Raw genomic sequence first — 21,897 nt, 5'->3', positions numbered from 1 at the left:
ATTGTAATTCTAGTGAATCTTATTGTATTCTGTACATTGCCACTGTTAGTCCTCTTGTTTCACCCCATGCTCTATGATTCTGTGTTTAACCATTGGGCTATATATATACAACTGTATTGATTTTAAATTGATGTCACTTGCTTTGCATGACACTTTCAGTAAGCATCATATAAGTTTGACTAATATTTTTAAATATATACATTTGTCCTGTTACCAGCGTTATAAACAGACCGATGTTCTTGTGCACAGATACTGTGTAGCTTTCCAAACTTTTTCCCATAGTGTATTTTTTATACATCATCTTACACATTGTTTTATAAAATTATAAATTTATTAGAGATGAACTGAAGTTTTGTGCGCTTTGGCCGATTTTTTTTTTTTTTCTTTACTCAGATTTACACTTTGAAAGAATTTTAAGGATATCTCTTCCGCTTTTTGACCCAGCTGCAGAGACACAGATTACAGTGTAATTGGTTGTAATAAGCAACCGTTACCATTGTCCCATTACAATTTATTTATTAATCATTAAATATAATAATATTATTATTCTGTTGTTTTGGGTAACCTAGCGCAGTCCCAGAGTTGTGGTTCACCACATCTTCTTTTGCTCTTTTTTATGGTGTATATATATATACTGTGTGTGTGTGTGTATATATATATATACTGTGTGTGTGTATATATATATATTTATATTTAGACATGTGTATGTATGTATCTCTATGTTAAAGCCCTTTGCAGGATATATTTTTTTTAACCTGAGACCTCAAATCTTTATGTAAGGCAAGGTTATAATTATTATTATTAGGTAAAGCAAGCTTATACATATTATCTGAATCTGATTTTTATTATATTTTTATTTGCTAGAATCATGTGAAACTTTTCAGAATGGGAGTAAAACTCAATACAGTCATAGAACTAGTCCCAAGTCATGTGACTCTGGAGGAGATCTGTACAGTATTTAAAACAGGGCAGTAATCTGGGCCATCATTTTTCATTTATTAAATCTTCAAATATATTATTCATGAAAAAAATATAAAAATAAAAATATGTCCTAGGAAATAATATGTAATTTATGAATTTTCACACTGATGTGTTTTGTATGTATTTTAAAAGGTGCCCCCAGTATAAAACAGATATGCTGATTAGTGCCCAGACTCTGGGAGAGGTGCAGCATATTCTACCCCACAAACGTAATACTTCAGCAGCCTCCACTGGGCACACCATCTGTACAGACATGATTGTGGATGTAAATGTTAATTTAATAATGTGCTTATTTCCTTGTAATCCTACAAATGTGAATGAAAGCTAAACTCAGTTAATTACAGGATTATATTGATACTGTTTTTCTGATTTCCCAGTTAAGACAAGATCACCTTTATCTCCCTTTTGCCCAGCGGGACCAGAAGGACCAGGTAAGCCTTGAATGCCAGGAGCTCCTGCTGTCCCAATGCTGCCTGTAATACCAGGGACAAAAGAAACTGCATTATAATGGGACAAATGGAGACCACAACACCACAGCACTACATACCCAACTCAACAATACATTGCATTTCCTCCAATGAGTCATCTAACCCATGAGTCACAGTAACATGATCTAGTTATTCATTTGATATATTCTTTCTTTATATGATGTTGGAATACAATGTTATAGAAATATTTGTTGTGTAAATATATGTCCATAATATATCTGTAAAGTATTAATATATATGAATATCCAATTTATTTTTATTTTGGGTTACTTTAGCCAGAATTAGGTTTCATGGTTCATTGTTCTGCTGGTTTATGGGATATTTTTTCATGTTGCTTTACCTCAGCATATGAAAATAAGGTGTGTAAGAGATTGGTGAAACCCTTATATTATTTTTAGGGGACCTCTTACCCTTACTAATATTATTTTTTATTTAACATATATATTGGTGAAGGATGTTCAGGTGTCAGCCAGGCATCTGATATACAAAAATAGCTCAGTGTTTGCATGGGGTAAGGCATGGGATCTAACTCTGGTGTATAAGGGACATACTAATACTAATTATTTAATGGTGATTATTGCATTTCAAAGAATATGCACACACCACTTATACCACTAGTAATATTTTTCTATAGCTCATATGTATAGCTCTGAGGGGGCTTTGAGCAATAACAAGTGAGAAGAGGACTGTGACACCTTACCCTGAGGCCCTGGGACACACATACCTTTATCTCCTTTGTCTCCTTTCTGACCAGATATTCCTGGCGCTCCATTTAACCCTTCAAGAAAAATAAACTCTTAAACCATTTTGTATTAAATGTTTTTTGTCATTGGTCTCAAAAGCACTGCAGAAATGCAATAATCATGCACAGGAATACAATAGTCATAAAACAGTCGTGTAATACAGAGTAACAATATAGATTTGACTACATATAACTGAGTGAGTAAAGGTAATTACGGCCAATGTTTTCTTCTTGTTTTTTGTCAGACACCTGCAAAGCCATGGTTGTAAATGTACGTTTGTAGGCTATAGAAAATGGTGATAGAAATGATAATGCTGCAGTGATTATGGGTAAAAGGGGGAATAATAAAATAATAGGGCAGAATATAACATGTTTTAGTCATTTTTAAATAAGATGAATTTACTTAAATAACTACTTCTTCTGATAGAAACCAACTGTGCGAAGGTTTAACTTTTGTAGAAATATTAGATCTGCTTTAGTGGGTAAGAGATATTATGGGTAGCCTGGCTTTATCTCTCTAGATATATCTGAATGGATGATATAAGAAGTTCACAGCAAATGGAGGAAACAGGAAATAAAATGAATTAAATTGCTTTGAAATCTACCTAAAGTATGATTTGGTACCCTGTCTAAGTCACATATTTACACCAGTGTGGTTGTGGATGGGACTATGCCTTTAATATTATTTTATGTCCTATACTTTATTCATATATAGCTAATTTAAGAGAGCACATTCCTAAGAGATGTTTTTTTACTAATTCTAAAACTTTACTAGGATCAAGGGGAAATGGCAATCTGCAAAGATTGTGCTATATCTTTTACCCTTCTTCCCAGGCAGGCCAGTGTCACCTTTGTCTCCTTTTGGACCAGAAGTACCAGGTAATCCTTGAATGCCAGGAGCTCCTCCCACCCCACTGCTGCCTGTAATATCAGAGACATGAAGAGGAAATGTGTTATCATTAGAAAAAGAGGAGACTACAATAGCTCTGCATAGCCAACTGTAAAAATGTCTTTTCCACCCCAAGAGTTTCACCTGAGTACAAAACTAAACTGTAACCAGAACATTTCTTCATAAAGCCACCACAGTATAATTTAATTACACTGTCAGCACCACAGCACAGCTACATTCACTATAACAACAGGACTACAGCCTAACACTACTTAACAAGGTCACAGATCAAACCCAATGTTAGGCAGTGACACAGAAGTGATATCATCACATAAGTGAAACCACAACACGCGATATCCCATTGTACAGCACTCCCAGTGTCAATCATTCGCCTCATCACCACAAACATAAACATCACACAGTACACACCAGTGACAAAGTCATTAGTTTTAATATAAAATAAAAAAGGAAATTAAACTCAAACATTTTCTTCCATGAATCAGATAGAGCATGTCATTTTGAACAACTTTCTAATTTACTATCAAATTGTCTTTCTTCTTTTTGTATATATTGTTGAAAAGCAGGGATGTAAGTTCAGGAGTGTGCACTTGTCTTGATCACTATATGGAAGCAATTTTTAAAGAATTGTATCCATTTGCAAGAGCACTAGATGGCAGTACTATCTTCTACCGTGTAGTAGTCCATACACATACCTTGGTATCTCTTTAAAAAAGAATACCATTGTAACGAATCACACACAATCCTACAATAAAGTGTCCTGCCCAGTGCCTTTTATTTTTTACTAGTCCTAAAGCCCGTTCACACGGGCCATTTTTTGCAGTACAGTGGTCCCACCCCTTGCACTCTCTCCCTCCCCCTCTCTTTTGCTCTCTCTCTCTCTCCCCCCTCTCTTTTGCTCTCTCTCCCCCTCTCTTTTGAGCTCTCTCTCTCTATCCCCCTCTCTTTTGCACTCTCTCTCTCTCCCCCCCTCTCTTTTGCGCTCTCTCTCCCCCTTCTCTTTTGCGCTCTCTCTCCCCTCTCTTTTGTGCTCTCTCTCTCCCCATCTCTTTTGCACTCTCCCCCTCTCTTTTGCGCTCTCTCTCCCCTTCTCTTTTGCTCTCTCTCTCTAAACCATCTCTTTTGCGCTCTCTCTCCCCCTCTCTTTTGAGCTCTCTCTCTCCCCATCTCTTTTGAGCTCTCTCTCTCCCCCATCTCTTTTGCGCTCTCTCCCCCACTCTCTCTCTCCCCCTCTCCTCTCTCTCTCCCCCCCTCTCCTCTCTCTCCCCCCCCTCTCTCTCTCTCTCTCCCCCTCTCTCCTGTCTGTCTCCCCTCTCCTCTCTCTCTCCCCTCTCCTGTCTCTCTCCCCTCTCCTGTCTCTCTCCCCTCTCCCCTCTCTCTCCCCTCTCCTGTCTCTCTCCCCTCTCTCTCTCCCCTCTCTCTCTCTCCCCTCTCTCTATCTCTCCCCCTCTCTATCTCTCTCCCCTCTCTATCTCGCGACCGCACCTGACCACGCCCCCTTCTCGGACACACACGCCCAGCCACGCCCCTTCACGCAGGTCATGCCCCCACTCACGCCCGGTCATGCCCACTTCTGCTGCAGATCAGGGAGTAGGACTCAAAGGCCAGGTGTGTTTGTCCTCGTGCTGTCTCTACTGCGCATGACAGCATTCGGACAAACACCACTTGGCCCTTTTATATAATAGGAAGTGATAAAAACCGTGCCCTCGGACCGTGTCCGATGTAGTCATAATCACAATTTGATGTGATAACATACTGGGATTAAAGGGACAGTGATTAGTCAAAATGAAAACTTTCATGATTCAGATAGGGCATGCAATTTTAAACAACTTTCCCAATTTACTTCTATTATCCAATTGGCTCAATTCTTTAGATATCCTTTGTTGAAGAAATAGCAATGTACATGTGTGAGCCAATCACACAAGGCCTTTATGAGCAGCAACCAATCAGCAGCTACAGAGGCATATTAGATATGCTTTTTAGCAAGTGATATCAAGAGAATGAAGCAAATTTAGATAATAGAAGTAAATTAGAAAGTTGTATAAAAATGACATGCTCTTTCTAAATCATGAAAGAAAGAAACATTGGGTTTTCATGTGCCTTAAAGCTTTTTGTGTTTTTGGTATTAGCTTTGGTGCCTAGACACATTTAAAATTAGATAGAATATAATGTATATATATATACTGCATACATAAAATTAAAAATTGAATTAATACTATGAATGGTTAACAAACTATATGTATACATGTGTAGCAGGTGAACTAGCCTGTATGAAAATATCTAGCACTATTTAACTCCACTGCTTTGTTTATCCTTCTGTATATGGTCTCAATTGTAGATAATTGTGGAAAGTATTTTTCTAAATATATTGAATAACTACTTTATTAATGTGGGCACATAGATAAACTGATCATGTGCATATAGTAATGGGAATATGCTGCCTATTTTTCAGTTTCCACAGGAGACCTGTTTATCCAAATAATCTAATTAAAGGGACAGTCAACACTTACTTTAACATGTTTTTATATTGAAAATAACAAAACGGAGGTCCGCCTACACTATACCCCTCCTGCCTTGCCGCCTTGCTTCTGTCCTAATCAGCGGCGCTAAACTACTCTAATACCCGGGGTAAATATGGTTGCCGGACTCCCCCACCATTACGTAGCTGCCATCTTCTTCAACTGATAAGCAAATCAGAATCCAGTCCTCGGACTGAAATTGCACGCGCTTGCAATTTCTGTCCGATGCCTGGATTCTGATTTGCTTATCAGTTGAGAAGAAGGCAGCTACGTAATGGTGGGGGGAGTCCGGCATCCATATTTACTGGGTATTAGAGTAGTTAGCGCCGCTGATTAGGACAGAAGCAAGGCAGGCAAGGGCAGAGGGGGTATAGTGTAGGCGGACCTCCGTTTTGTTATTTTCAATATAAAAACATGTTAAAGTAAGTGTTGACTGTCCCCTTTAAGTAGTTTGCTTGAATAAATCCTTCTCTAACTTTTATTTAAGTTTAAACTTGAACATGTTTGAATAATATCAAATACAAATAGATACTATTGCTAAACATAAATGTAAATTGTAAATAAATTGCACATGTATTAATGTAAACTTTTTGCTGGTAGTTAAAAGGGTTAATTGTAATGATTTTATGGGGGCGGAGGAATGCCCTATAAAAACACCTCCCATACACTAAGGGAGTATGTCTATGATTACCGGCCGCAGAGGATGAAACATATAAGACTGTGTGTTAACTTTGTTTAAATCTGATGGAAGCTCTGTTCCTAATACTATTAAAGATTAACCCCTTAATGACCGGAACCATTTTTCAATTTTCTTACCCTTAATGACAATGGCTATTTTTACATTTCTGCAGTGTTTGTGTTTAGCTGTAATTTTCCTCTTACTCATTTACTGTACCCACACATATTATATACCGTTTTTCTCGCCATTAAATGGACTTTCTAAGATACCATTATTTTCATCATATCTTATAATTTACTATAAAAAAAAATACAAAATATGAGGAAAAAATTGAAAAAAAAACACACTTTTTCTAACTTTGACCCTCAAAATCTGTTACACATCTACAACCACCAAAAAACACCCATTGTAAATAGTTTCTAAATTTTGTCCTGAGTTTAGAAATACCCAATGTTTACATGTTCTTTTTTTTTTTTGCAATAGTTATAGGACAAAAAATACAAGTAGCCCTTTGCTATTTCCTAACCAACTTTTTTATAAAAAAATTAGCGCTAGTTACATTGGAACATTGATATCTTCAGGAAATCCCCTGATATCCCTTGACAAGTATATATTTTTATTTAGAAGACATTCCAAAGTATTGATCTTGGCCCATTTTGGTATATTATCATGCCTCCATTTAACCGCCAAATGCGATCAATTAAAAAAAATTGTTGACTTTTTTCACAATTTTTTTCACAAACTTTTAGGATTCTCCGCTGAATTGATTACAAACAAAACTTGTGCAATTATGGGCAATAATGGTTGTAAACTGCTTCTTTGGGATCCCCTTGTTCAGGGAAATAGCAGACAATATGGCTTTGGGGCGTTGCTTTTATGGTATTTAGAAGGCCGCTAAATGCCGCTGCACTCCACTCGTGTATTACGCCCAGCAGTGAAGGGGATAACTAGGGAGCTTGTAGGGAGCTTTTAGGGGGTTTAATTTAAGCTTTATGTGTAGTGTAATAGACAACCCAAATTAATGATCTAGGCCCATTTTGGTATATTTCATGCCACCATTTCACCGCCAAATACGATCAAATAAAAAAAAACTGTTAAATTTTTCACAATTTTAGGTTTCTCACTGAAATTATTTACAAACAGCTTGTGCAATTATGGCATAAATGGTTGTAAATGCTTCTCTGGGATCCCCTTTGTTCAGAAATAGCAGACATATATGGCTTTGGCGTTGCTTTTTGGTAATAATAAGGCCGTTAAATGCTGCTGCGCACCACACTTGTAATATGCCCAGAAGTTAAGGGGTTAATTAGGTAGCTTGTAGGGTTAATTTTTATCTTTAGTGTAGAGATCAGCCTCCCACCTGACACATCCCACCCCCTGATCCCCCCCTGACCTCCCTCAAACAGCACTCTTCCACTACACAATTGTCACCGCCATCTTAAGTACTGGCAGAAAGTCTGCCAGTACTGAAATAAAAATCATTTATTATTTTTTGTTATTTTTTTTTTCATACTGTCTGCAGTCTGCATCCCCCCTTACCCCACAACCTCCCTGATCCCCCCATACATCTCTCTAACCCTCCCCCTCTACCTATTTGCCGCCATCTTGGGTACTGGCAGCTGTCTGCCAGTACCCAATTTGCCCCCAAAAATAGTTTTTTTTTTAACTTTTTTAGATTAAAAATTAGTTTTCTGTAGTGTAGCTGGCCCCCCTTAATTATCTACATCCCTCCCCCTCCCAGATCCCTTACTAAACAAGAAGATCCCCATGCATCTTTATTGATCTGATTTTTTTTTTTCTCGGGCATATTTTGCGCGCGCGCGCACCGCCCCCCCCGCCCCCCCCCAGGCCGCAACCGGCGATATTGGCTTAAACGGTCCTGTGAGTTACAGAGATATGGAGCATATGCTTATCGCTTCTCAAAGAAGCTGCTCCCACCCACCAACAAATGTCTGATCGCCATAGTCCCATACAGAGTGGCCCTTTCTGCATCGGTGGGCAAAATAAGGGATTGCAGTGATGCCTCAATATTGAGGCATCACTACAATCACTTGTAAGCAGCTGGAAGCGATCATGATCACTTCCAGCACTGCTAACAACAGAGGACGTACCAGGTACGTCAATTGTCATTAAGGGAATGTTTTTCTATGACGTACCTGGTAAGTCTTCTGTCATTAAGTGGTTAAACAATAAAAGTCTTTTTTTACGGATACCTGAGACGCCTGGATTCCTTCTTCTTTTGCTGATGCTGAATATATATATATATATGTATGTATGTATGTATGTATGAATAAATAAAACATATTCTGCTATTTGAAGAACATTGGAATGTAAAAAAAAATAAGTAAATGTTCTCGGGTTTGCGCAACTTGTTGGATGTTAGTTTTTCCCCCACTTTTCACGATCTATTGAAGTCTATGAGAGAATGCGTTAACGCAATTGCGATATTGTAACTTCAGCTTTTTGATTACTTCGGGTTAGCACGCAAGTGAAAACTTTTTACTTTCAACTTATAAAATGTGCAGTATACAACTTGCGCAAAAAGTCGAGGTCAAGCACAGTTAATGTGCATGCAGGAGCGATACATAATGATCCACTCGTAATCTAGCCCTAAGACAGAGATGTGTACATGTGTTATGTCTTCACAGTAGGACCTACAGTAAATACCAAACGCTGCAGCTGCAATGTAGTTAAGAATCTGAGAGGGCCAATACCACCCCATATCTTTTTATGACTACTATATAACTTACAGCTAATAATAAATGTGATTTGTGAGTCTTCCTGTTATGAAACAATAAGCCACATTTAAGAAGCTGTGGGCAGACAAGGTTGCCAGTCAGGGAACATGTCTGATTGTGTTTGCTGCAAGAAATCCAACATCTGCTGTCATCATTTAACATTGCACAAGAACTCTTGTAAAATTTGGCCACATCATCTTGGCACAAGCAATCGTGTAAGACCATAGGCTGTCAATCATTCCAGTTGGATCAGTCAGGGGTGATGTTAACCTACCCCCTTTTGAGGTGGCAGAGAGTTTAGAAAGTAGTGTTATTAGGTCTGCTTCTTCTTAACTTGCGGTTCCAGGCTTGCATGCGCAATCTTGCTCAGCAAGGGCTCCAAAGCTTCATAAATGGAGATTATCAAAAATAATATTTAAAGGCTGTCTAGGGTCTAGGGTGACGTTTTGAACCCACTGCACAATTTTACATTTTTTGGAAATTGCTTGTTTATTCTTTCAATTAAAATAAGTGGTTTTGTTCATTATAAACATAACGATCCTTAATTACATCATCAGTACCTAACTATTGTGTATATAGAGGTAGGATAATAGAGTCTGCATGCTCAGTCTCCTATGAATAGGAATGTTCTTTAAAGTAATGGGTGGTGGTTTAAAAAAACAAGCTATTTCAAATAGATAAACCTATTGGAGCAGTTTCCAGCTTGTATAAGAAGTAATTTCAATCTTGCATAATGCACCCCTCTGACTAGTATTCATATACTCATTTTGTTTTGTATAGTGAGACTAACTTTAGTCACAGTCTACAGAGCAATCCTTTTGGGGATTTGCCTCTTATTCGCTACAACACAAAGCATCTAGCAGCCTTTGAAGGATGGATGGTAAGATAATCAGGAACATGTGAATTTATAAACTTTAAATTTGTAAGATGTATTTTTTTTAAAAAAAATTCTGAAAAGAATAATATTAACATAACATCAGTCAAAAGTCCAAAGTATGTTCTTAAAGGAGCAACACTGTATATAAAGGTGTAATCTCAGGTGTATGTGGTTACTGTTTTGCATGGTCATTTCTATGACATCTATACTTTTATATTATATAAATAAATATAAAATTTGTGCTTTCAACAATATTGATTTGTCCCTCTTATCTTTATCTCCTTTGTCTCCTTTCTCGCCGGATGTTCCTGGTGTTCCATTTAACCCTTCATGAAAAAAGTATCAATCGTATATATATAATATGCTTTTTGTCACTAGATGTAAAAATGCTCTTTATTCTGAAATATAATAGTCTTGCAAATATCAATACAATGTATAGTAACAATGTAGACTTTATACATTGCTGACCAGCAGTTCTTACTGCCAATGTTTTATCCTTGTTTAGTGTCAGGAATCTGTGAACTCTTGCTCATAGTTTATATTTACCTTTGTACCAACTTTAATTGTATGTTGTGGTTTTTGGACTTTGTAATGTTAGGAAGTTGCAATTAATCTTTGAACTTTAACTTGAATAGTTGGGACCATGTCCTTGGAATCATTTACCTTTGTAGGCTTGTGAAAAGTGTGTGAGAAATAATAATGCTGGAAAAATTGTGGTGCATTTACCTATAGTCCTATATATGGGTATTATCAGGTCTATTTTAGTGGGGAAATATCTTACATCAGTGCTGTTACAGTACAACACAATGGACAACTAACAGCAAATGGATAAAGTTGGGACAGAAATCAATTTAAATATTTAGAAATTTACTTATTTTTTTGTTTGTTTTCTAATGTTAAAGTCACTTATCTACACCAGCATGATTGTTGATGTGAATCTACCTAATTTAATTTATATTTATTTACTGTAATCTTATATATCTGTCTAAAAGTAAAAAAAACTGTTTATGTGCTGATGTTCACTCCTGAGAGTGCGCTTCTTTTTATGTATGTATTTAGTTTCCCTAAGGGGAAAAGGAGAAACCAGACGTGGTCTCCTTGTCCAGTGTGCTTAGAGAAATATGGCTGCACCTCACTGATGAGGGCCAAAGGAGGCTAAAACGATTGTCTGAGGTTGCCATGTTTCTTGTTCAGAGAGGGATTTCCTGGTATTTTGGGGCTGGACTAACCTTACTAGGCGGTATCAGACTGATACACTTCAGGAAAGTTCTTCTCTGTGAAAAGCTTTATTGGGCTAAAAAAAGCTGCACCCAGGTGGTAAATCGCCAAAAAAAAAGCTTACAATTTATTGAGCTGGTGTTCATTCCTGAGATTACGCTTCTCTTTCTGTATGTAAAAAAACTGTTAACTGTCCTAGGATCAAGGTGGTAATCCAGCCTGCAATGCTAGTACTCAAGATTACATTGTTTACCTGCTTTCCCAGGTAGGCCAGGGTCACCTTTGTCTCCTTTTTGCCCATCAGGACCAGTAGGACCAGGTAAACCTTGAATTCCAGGAACTCCTCCTGCCCCAGTGCTGCCTGTAATGTCAGGTACACAAATTCAGCACAACAGTCTAATCATTGCAACACAACCTTAAACACTATGTAATAAACACCACAACATGCAACTTCTTCCTTATTAAATATTAGAAACATAAAGATATACTAAAGGACTACATAGGTTTAATTAAAACAGCCTTGTTTGCAAAGATACAAATCTTTTCTAGCATTATGTTAAGGATTTGCTTATTTTCCCTGTATGTAATACCAAGTTGTAGTATTACTGTCACGACTGCTGTGAGTTTGTTTATCAATATGTGGATCACAACTGCAGGACTAGATTCAAGTCTCTTGAATATTGAAGCTTCAGGCTTCAATATTCAATGGTAGGTGTCCCTTTAAGCTGAACACCCTATGAGGCTTCTTTCAGGTAGGGTTATCTAACTAAAAAGTGTTCAGAGTCACTGATGTAAATTAAGATTGTGCACTGCTCCCAGACCCCAGATATATTGATCCTCCCTGGAGTAAGTCTGTGTGGGAGTTATATACCGTGTCCTGGCCCTTTAAGGATTAAACAAACGTGCACAGAAGAGGGGCTGCTGCAGAGGATGTCAGGAGGCAGAGGAATACTTGCAGAGTAAAAGGGAATAACCCACTGTTTCTGCTCCTTGAGGAAAGGGTCCTTATCCCTCAGAGCTGGAAGTGGCATGCTCAGCACAGTTTCAGTATTAAAGAAGGAAGCTTACAGGAGAATCCCTCATAGCTTTGGCGGCAGCAGCAGTAAATCCTGAGTGATCAGGCTCCAAAAATCAGTAGGCAGCAGGAAATCAGAGAGGGGAGCTGCAGTATGCTTTGTCTCAAGCAGAAACAGTTCACAGGGAGGAATGAAGTTCAGCAACCAATGGAGTAATGCTTGGCAAGTAGCCAGAAGTTAAGCTCGGATACAAAGTTCCTTCACTCAGTATGCAAAGGATTTGGCAGGTAGCCAGCCTTTGAAACCGGTGTAGTAGTTTGTATAATCAAGCATGGAAGATAGGAAGTAGTGAAGTTTTAAAGGCTGTGACCTATCAGCACTGGGATGCGTGTATAGGAATGTAGGAAGGTGGTCCAGTCCTGTTAGCGTGGTAATAAGTATGACAGTATGGGGCTCTATTTTGGTTTTGATGGATATCTGGAATGGAATGCTGTAGTGAGCCGTGGGGCACAAATTTGGGATTCATTTACCCAGGAATCCTTCTCAAGTCCGTAACCCTTCCAACATATGAGGTACTGTATCCTATGTCTGTGAATACAGGACTTAAGGATTTGTTCTACCTCATACTCTTCTTCACTGTTGATTAGAATGGAATTTTGGGTTGCCATGTTTCTTTGATCAGAGAGGGATTTCCTGGTATTTCAGGGCTGGACTGACCTTACTAGGCGGGATCAGACTGATACACTTCAGGAAAATTCTTCTCTGTGAAAAGCATCATTGGGCTAAAAGAAATGGCACCCAGGTAGTAAATCACCCAAATACAAGCTAACAATTTATTGAGCTGGTGTTCATTCCTGAGATTGCGCTTCTCTTTTTGTATGTAAAAAAAACCCTGTTAACTGTCCTAGGATCAAGGTGGAAATCCAGTCTGCAATGCTAGTACTTAAGATTACATTGTTTACCTGCTTTCCCAGGTAGGCCAGGGTCACCTTTGTCTCCTTTTTGCCCAGCAGAGCCAGAAGGACCAGGTAAGCCTTGATTTCCAGGAGCTCCTCCCACCCCAGTGCTGCCTGTAATGTCAGGGACACAAAGTCAGCACAACGGTCCAGTCACTACAACACAACCTTAAACACTATGGGCCAGATTACAAGAGGAGCACTAAATATCGCTTGCATGCAAGCAATATTAGCGCTACACTTTGTAATACCAGTGCATGATAATGTGCGCTGGTATTACAAGTTAATCACAATTCGAATATGAGCTAGCATTCGCATTGCTAGGAAGCACTGCGCTCATGAGAGCGTGCTTCCATATGCTGCTATGGGTGCCTCGTCACTTTGTGCAGCGAAGGATGTATGTAGTGCAGCAATGGGCAGCATTTTTAAATATATATTTATGTGTTAATATGTGTATTTACACATATTAACGCCTAAATATATATGTATATAGGCGTTTACATATATATTTACATTGTGGTCTATGGGAATACACAGTTCCCATAGACCACAATGTAAAGGCACTTTTCTGAGCCGTTTTTTTTTTCTAACACGCCACTCCCACCAACTTTAAAGCCCCAAAACTGCCTAGTGCAGTTTTTTTTAATAAAATAAAAAAAACTATAATGCCCTCTATTTTAAAGGCATTTGGGGCACTTTTAGAAAATTAATAGATCTAATATCTGGTTAAATTTCGGAGTGCTAATTGCTACTGCGAGGTCAAGGTAGCAATAACCAGCCACTTGTAATGGCTAGTTTATTATTGAACATGCCCATGCTACGTCTATTTTAATCCGTCATTTCAATCTTTGCAGTAGACCTTAGTAAAAAATAAAAGAACTGTTTCAACATTTTCTAAATATTTAATTGTATTTTTAGTTCCTTTTCATCTAAAGTGTGTTCCTTCCCTTTTTAAGGAGGCTTTTTATCATTCAGCCGGTTAGAATATTAATCAGCAGAGCTGTTTATAGTGATGGGATCACATTCACACGGAATTCTAGGCTGCTCATTACCTAGGGAACATTTTTAATATGATCAAATATATGGGCTCAGGATATTTCTGAGAGGTTGGAGATTCTCTACTTTTCAATGATTGGACTCATGTTTCTTAATGGTTGAAGAAGCTCCATGCATGAGGGAACCACACATTCAAATGGTAGGGAGGGATATAATAAACTGTCAGAGAAACTGTTTCATGCATTTCATACTACTGTTTAATTTACTGATTATTTTAGTAAGAAAACTGTTTTTTCCATAATGGGCCATATTACAAGTGCAGTGCTATTTAATGCCCCTACTTGAGCTAACCCAACATAAAAATATGAATATTCCAATGTTCTTCATATAGAATAATATGTTCTATTTATTCATAAATATATAATTCTACATATATCTGATGGTATTTTGGCACAATATATATCTATATCTATCTATCTATCTATCTATCTATCTATATATCTATTTATCTATATATTGAAGATTATATAATAGGTATATATATATATATATATATATATATAAATATATATATAAAAAGGAATGTCTATTTATAAATACAAAGAACATATTTTGCTATGTGCAGAACATTGGAATGTGAAATAGTTACAGTAAACACATAGTTAAAACCTTTATTAAAAATAAATATTGCATAAATATGTTTTTCATGTTTTCATCTACTTAAATGCAAAGGGCTCCATTAATGTCTAAACCATTGGCAATAAAAGTGATTACACCCCTAAGTGGAAATGTCCAAATTGGGCCCAAAGTGTCAATATTTTGTGTGGTCACCATTATTTTCCAGCACTGCCTTAACCCTCTTGGGCATGGAGTTCACTAGAGCTTCACAGGTTGCCACTGGAGTCCCCTTTCAGGCCTCCATGACGACATCACGGAGCTGGAGGATGTTAGAGACCTTGCGTTCCCTCACATTCTGTTTGAGGATGCCCCACAGATACTCAATAGGGTTTAGGTCTGGAGACATGCTTGGCCAGTCCATCACCTTTATCCTCAGCTTCTTTAGCAAGGCAGTGGTCGTCTTGGAGGTGTGTTTGGGGTCGTTATCATGTTGGAATACAGCCCTGTGGCCCAGTCTCCAAAGGGAGGGGATCATGCTCTGCTTCAGTATGTCACAGTACATGTTGGCATTCATGGTTCCCTCAATGAACTGTAGCTCCCCAGTGCCGGCAGCACTCATGCAGGCCCAGACCATGACACTCCCACCACCATGCTTGACTGTAGGCAAGACACACTTGTTTTTGTACTCCTCACCTGGATGCCGCAAAACACATGCTTGACACCATCTGAACCAAATAAGTCTATCTTGGTCTCATCGGACAACAGGACATGGTTCCAGTAATCCATGTCCTTAGCCTGCTTGTCTTCAGCATCATCTTTAGAAGAGGCTTCCTTTAGGGATGACAGCCATGCAGACCAATTTGATGCAGTGTGCGGCGTGTTGTCTGAGCACTGATAAGCTGACCCCCCACCCCCACCCCTTCAACCTCTGCAGCAATGCTGGCAGCACTCATATGTCTATTTCTCAAAGACAACCTCTGGATATGATGCTGAGCACATGTACTCAACTTTGGTTGACCATGGCAAGGCCTGTTCTGAGTGGAACCTGTCCTGTGAAACCGCTGTATGGTCTTGCCCACCATGCTGCAGCTCAGTTTCAGGGTCTTGGCAATCTTCTTATAGCCCAGGCCATATTTATGTGGAACAACAATTCTTTTTTTCAGATCCTCAGACAGTTCTTTGCCATGATATGCTATGTTGAACTTCCAGTGACCAGTATGAGAGAGTGTGAGAGTGATAACACCAAATTTAACACACCTGCTCTCTATTCACACCTGAGAACTTGTAACACTAACAAGTCACATAATACCTGGGAGGGAAAATGGCTACTTGGGCCCAATTTGGACATATACACTTAGGATTTACACAGTATACAGGCTGTACATTCACTACTTTACATTGTAGCAAAGTGTCATTTCTTCAGTGTTGTCACATGAAAAGATATAATAAAATATTTACAAAAATTCTAGGGGTGTACTCACTTTTGTGAGATACTGTATGTCTTATGTGTGTATATATGTATTCATGTGTTTATAATAATTGTGTATTTGGCTATACATACATATATACACACTTATAAATACATAAATATATATGTACACACACACACACATATATATATATATATATATATATATATATATATACACACATCATTAAACATGTGTATGTATCTCTATGTTAAAGCCTTTTGTCTTTTTTTTTGAGACCTCATATATTTAAAGGGACAGTACACTCTAAAATTGTTTTTTCTCATTAATGTATTTTAAATGACTTGTTATACCAGATGCAGAGTATAAAATATTTGAGAAATTGAATTTTCAGGTTTATTTGTTTATATGAAGTAGCTGGTTTTGTGATTTGAAACCACACCCTATTACAATGGATTGAACACAAAGGAACATTATACACTCGTTTTTTCTTTGCATAAATGTTTTGTAGATGATCTATTTATATAGCCCATAAAGTTTTTTGTTTGTTTTTTTAAATGGAAAGTTTTGCTTAATTTTAACCCCTTAATGACCACAGCACTTTTCCATTTTCTGTCCGTTTGGGACCAAGGCTATTTTTACATTTTTGTGGTGTTTGCGTTTAGCTGTAATTTTCCTCTTACTCGTTTACTGTACCCACACATATTATATACCGTTTTTCTCGCCATTAAATGGACTTTCAAAATATACCATTATTTTCATCATATCTTATAATTTACTATAAAAAATATTATAAAATATGAGGAAAAAATGGAAAAAAACACACTTTTTCTAACTTTGACCCCCAAAATCTGTTACACATCTACAACCACCAAAAAACACCCATGCTAAATAGTTTCTAAATTTTGTCCTGAGTTTAGAAATACCCAATGTTTACATGTTCTTTACTTTTTTTGCAAGTTATAGGGCTATAAGTACAAGTAGCACTTTGCCATTTCCAAACCACTTTTTTTCAAAATTAGCGCTAGTTACATTGGGACACTAATATCTTTCAGGAATCTCTGAATATCCATTGACATGTATATATTTTTTTTTAGAAGACATCCCAAAGTATTGATCTAGGCCCATTTTGGTATATTTCATGGCACCATTTCACCGCCGAATGCGATCAAATAAAAAAATTATTTTACTTTTTCACAAATTTTTTCACAAACTTTAGGTTTCTCACTGAAATTATTTACAAACAACTCATGAAATTATGGAATAAATGGTTGTAAATGCTTCTCTGGGATCCCCTTTGTTCATAAATAGCAGACATATATGGCTTTGGCTTTGCTTTTTGGTAATTAGAAGGCTGCTAAATGCCACTGCGCACCAACCGTGTATTATGCCCAGCAGTGAATGGGTTAATTAGGGAGCATGTAGGGAGCTTCTAGGGTAAATTTTAGCTCTAGTGTAGTGTAGTAGACAACCCCAAGTATTGATCTAGGCCCATTTTGGTATATTTCATGCCACCATTTCACCGCCAAAAGCAATCAAATAAAAAAAAATTGTTCACTTTTTCAAACTTTAGGTTTTTCACTAAAATTATTTACAAACAGCTTGTGCAATTATGGCACAAATGGTTTTAAATGCTTCTCTGGGATCCCCTTTGTTCATAAATAGCAGACATATATGGCTTTGGCGTTGCTTTTTGGTAATTATAAGGCCGCTAAATGCTGCTGCGCATCACATGTGTATTATGGCCAGCAGTGAAGGGGTTAATTAGGTAGTTTGTAGGGAGCTTGCAGGGTTAATTTTAGCTTTAGTGTAGAGATCAGACTCCCACCTGACACATCCCACCCCCTGATCCCCCCAAACAGCACTCTTCCCGCCCCCCCCCCACACAATTGTCCCCGCCATCTTAAGTACTGGGCAGAAAGTCTGCCAGTACTAAAATAAAAGGTATAAAAAAAAAATAATAATTTTTTTTTAAAGCATATTTACATATGCTGCTATGTAGGGTCCCCCCTTAGCCCCCAACCTCCCTGATCCCCCCAAAATAGCTCCCTAACCCTCCCCCCTGCCTTATTGGGGCCATCTTGGGTACTGGCAGCTGTCTGCCAGTACCCAGTTTGCAAATAAAAATGTTGTTTTTTTTATGTTTTACTATTTGTTTCTGTAGTGTAGCTTCCCCCCCACAGTCTAATACCCCACCAGCCAAACCGATCACTAAAAAAACCATATTAACCCCTTTGATCCCCACTTCTAAGAAAAACATTTTCTGTAGCTTAGTGGTTCCCACCCGCTCCCTCCCGTGCACGCGCGCGCGCGTCCGTGCGCGTCCCCCCGGTCGTCCCCGCCCCCGATCCCGCCCCCCTCCGCATCACAAAGGCCATCGATGGCCGCCACCCACCTCCCACACCGGCTCCCACCCACCAACGAAGGTAGCCGTTAATGTCCGGTGCAGAGAGGGCCACAGAGTGGCTCTCTCTGCACCGGATGGCTACAAATGGTTATTGCAGGATGCCTCGATATCGAGGCATCACTGCAATAACCGGAAAGCAGCTGGAAGCGAGCAGGATCGCTTCCAGCTGCTTTCCAAACCGAGGACGTGCAGGGTACGTTCTCAGGCATTAACTGCCTTTTTTTTGAGGACGTACCCTGCACATCCTCGGTCATTAAGGGGTTAAACAGCATTGCTCTGATTTTCAGACTTCTAACCAAGTCCCAAAGTTTTAGGAGAATACCGACGTATACCTACTCCAGCTTGCTTCTGTTTGTGTAAAGGGTCTTTTCATATGCAAAGGAAGAGGGAGGGGGTGAGTGTCTGATATTCTCATTAGCAGTGGGCGTTCCAGTAACCTTTTAAACAAAGCTAAACTGGAAACTTCTAAATAAGTTTTTAAGTGGTTTTATACTGGATTTTTATATCAGTATCTGTGCATATTATTCTTTATAGTAGTGTCTATTGCATGCAGTTATATGAAAATTGGTGTATACTGTCCCTTTAAAGGTAATATCAGATCTCATTATGTTATAACTTTGTGTACACAGACTTATATTTGTCTGGAACACCAAAGCTCAATACATAGAGAGAACAATGGAAAATTATCATTTTATTACTTAACTATCCTGCATCCCACTGAGAGTGTAACTTCTGCTGGCTGTATTTGTCAAAAGTATCAAAACGTTCACTATAGGTGGCTATAACACAGACTAAATCAGCTATTTAAAATGCTGAAATATAAGTAAAGGAGCTAATTGTAACCAATTTAATACACTCTAGCAGGTAAAAAAGATGATTAGGAATAATTTAAAGGGAGAAAATTTTGGTATGAACTGTCCCTTTAAGCCCTTATAACTTTTTTTGTGCAGTAATTTGTTAAAATATTTCTAGATGATATTTTTACGAGTGTAAGTGCCCTTTGTACTTTATTTTTGTTTTGTGACACTTTTTTGTTTTGCGAAACAGTTAACCAGAGCTCTGAGGGTGTGGTAATGTTAATGTAAAATTGATATCTATACCTATATATCTATAGAAATAGATAGATAGGTATAGAAAAATACAGTTGTAATCAAAAATATTCAACACCCATTGCAAATCAGGTTTATTGTCCAAATTTTCCGACTTCCAGCTGTTTGCAATGCACAAATCGAACAAAAGCAATTTTAAATAGCTCAACACAACAAATGCTTCAAGAGGTTTCCCCAAATTCAACTGAAAATGCAACTTTTAATAAATTCTGCAGTCTCAAAATTTTCAACCCCTTCATTGCAAGCATCTTTGGTACTTATTAAAGCACCCTTTTGCTTGTATGACCTGCTACAAACAAGATGCATAGCCAGACACCAGCTTCTGGCAGCGTTCCAGTTCAGTAATATTTTTGGGTTTGCGTGCTGCAAGCACCGTCTTCAAAGTCCACCAGAGATTTTCTATGGGGTTCAGGTCAGGTGACTGTGATGGCCACTGTAGAATCTTCCAGGACTTATTCTGCAACCAAGCCTTGGTGGAATTTGAGGTATTCTTGGGATTATTGTCCTGTTGGAAGGTCCAATGAAGCCCAAGCTTCAGCTTCCTCACAGACAGCATGACATTTTCTCCTAAGATTGCCTGATACTCCAATGAATCCATCTTGCCTTCCACACACTGCAGGTTTCCAGTGCCAGAGGATGCAAAGCAGCCCCAGAGCATCACCAAGCCACCGCAATGCTTAACTGTAGGTTTAGAGGCCTATTTATCACATTTCTGTCTGACCTGAACCAACAGTGCGGATCAGGTCCGACAGACATCGCTGAATGCGGAGAGCAATACGCTCTCTGTATTCAGCATTGCACCAGCAGCTCACAAGAGCTACTGGTGCAACGCCACTCCCTGCAGATTTGCGGCCAATTGGCCACCAGCAGGGGGGTGTCAATCAACCCGATCTTACTCGATCAGGTTGAATTGTGGCGATCTCTGTCCACCTCATCAGAGCAGGCGGACAGGGTTATGGAGCAGCGGTCTTTATAAATAGGCCTGATAGTGTTCTTTTTTAGAGTATGCTTCAGAACTGAATCCCAAAACTTCTGTGGTTTATTTATATTATTTTGAGCATATTGGAGACAACTTTTCTTGTGCTTTTGGGCCAGTAGGGGTGAACGTCTTGGAGTTTTGTCATGGAAACCTTCTGCGTTTAGTGCACTCCTTATTGTGCAAACTGAAACCTCAAAGCCTGTTGCCAACAAGTCTTGCTGCAGGTCTTTTGCAGTCATTCAAGGGTTTTTCTCAAATTGCCTTCTCAGAAATCTGGTTGCAGCCATTGATAGCTTCCTTTTTCTGCCCCATCCAGGTAGTGAAACCACTGTTCCTTTAACTTTGAACTTGTGAACTAGGCTTCCAACAGTGTCTCTAGGAGCATTCAGTGCCTTCACTATCTTTTTTTATCCTGTTCCTTGTTTGTGAAGGGCGATAATCTCTTCTCTTAACTTTTTGGACCATTCTTTTGACTCAGCCATATTTCTAACATGCAGTCAAACGTGACCCTCAACAAACCCCTAGCCAGTTCAGGTATTTCATGTGTTCTAGCTCATGCACACCTGGTACAACTAATGAAGCCCTTGATTATTTGCATCTGGTGTGCTTGAGACAACACCTGTTTTGCATATTTGTGTTGTTGCAAGGGGGTTGAATAATTTTGAGACTGCAGAATTCATTAAAAGTTGCATTTTCAGTTGAATTTGTGGAAACCACTTGAAGCATTCATTGTGTTTAGCTATTTCAATTGCTTTTGTTTGATTTGTTCATTGCAAACAGCTGAAAGTCTGTAAATCTTGACAATAAACCTGATTTTGATTACAACTGTATATGTATATATATATATATATATATATATATATATAAATGTATTTACAATAAAAATTACATTGTTTTGTAGGCAAAGAACATTGGAATTTAAATTATTCATAACTCCTATTGGGTTAGCGTGTGAGCGATAGGTGTTAGTTTTTTTCTGCGCTCTCCTTATTGACTTCTATGGCGAGAATACGTTAACGTGGTCATGATATTTGGTTAGAGTGCAAAAATATTACTTCTAGCAAAGTTTACACTCAAGCAAAAGCACTAAATAGCGTGTCATTTGTAATCTGGCCCAGAATATGGTAATTTCTGGAAATCTTTAGAAAAATAGTGTAGGGAGAAAGATGGAAGAGAAAGCAGGGAAAAAATTCCAAACCATGAACATTTAGGACAGTTGAGCCTTGTAATAGACAGG

The 21,897-nt window shown here is 38.3% G+C and overlaps 1 protein-coding gene across 1 annotated transcript in view; it reads right to left on the bottom strand.

Moving 5' to 3' along the window:
- LOC128657661 (macrophage receptor MARCO) overlaps positions 1 to 21,897 on the bottom strand; it is a 201,520-nt gene that overhangs the window by 31,848 nt on the left and 147,775 nt on the right. The window contains exons 9-13 of the mRNA XM_053712049.1: positions 13,128 to 13,235; positions 11,403 to 11,510; positions 3,034 to 3,132; positions 2,194 to 2,247; positions 1,374 to 1,454 (exon numbers count right to left, since the gene is read on the bottom strand). Of these exons, the coding sequence (XP_053568024.1) occupies positions 1,374 to 1,454; positions 2,194 to 2,247; positions 3,034 to 3,132; positions 11,403 to 11,510; positions 13,128 to 13,235 (450 nt within the window). The remainder of the gene's footprint in view (positions 1 to 1,373; positions 1,455 to 2,193; positions 2,248 to 3,033; positions 3,133 to 11,402; positions 11,511 to 13,127; positions 13,236 to 21,897) is intronic.

Source organism: Bombina bombina, chromosome 1 (genome assembly GCF_027579735.1).
Source record: "Bombina bombina isolate aBomBom1 chromosome 1, aBomBom1.pri, whole genome shotgun sequence".
In the NCBI taxonomy this organism is placed as follows: domain Eukaryota; kingdom Metazoa; phylum Chordata; class Amphibia; order Anura; family Bombinatoridae; genus Bombina; species Bombina bombina.
Note: the sequence above shows the minus strand (reverse complement) of the source record. Positions and strands in the feature narration are given on the sequence as shown.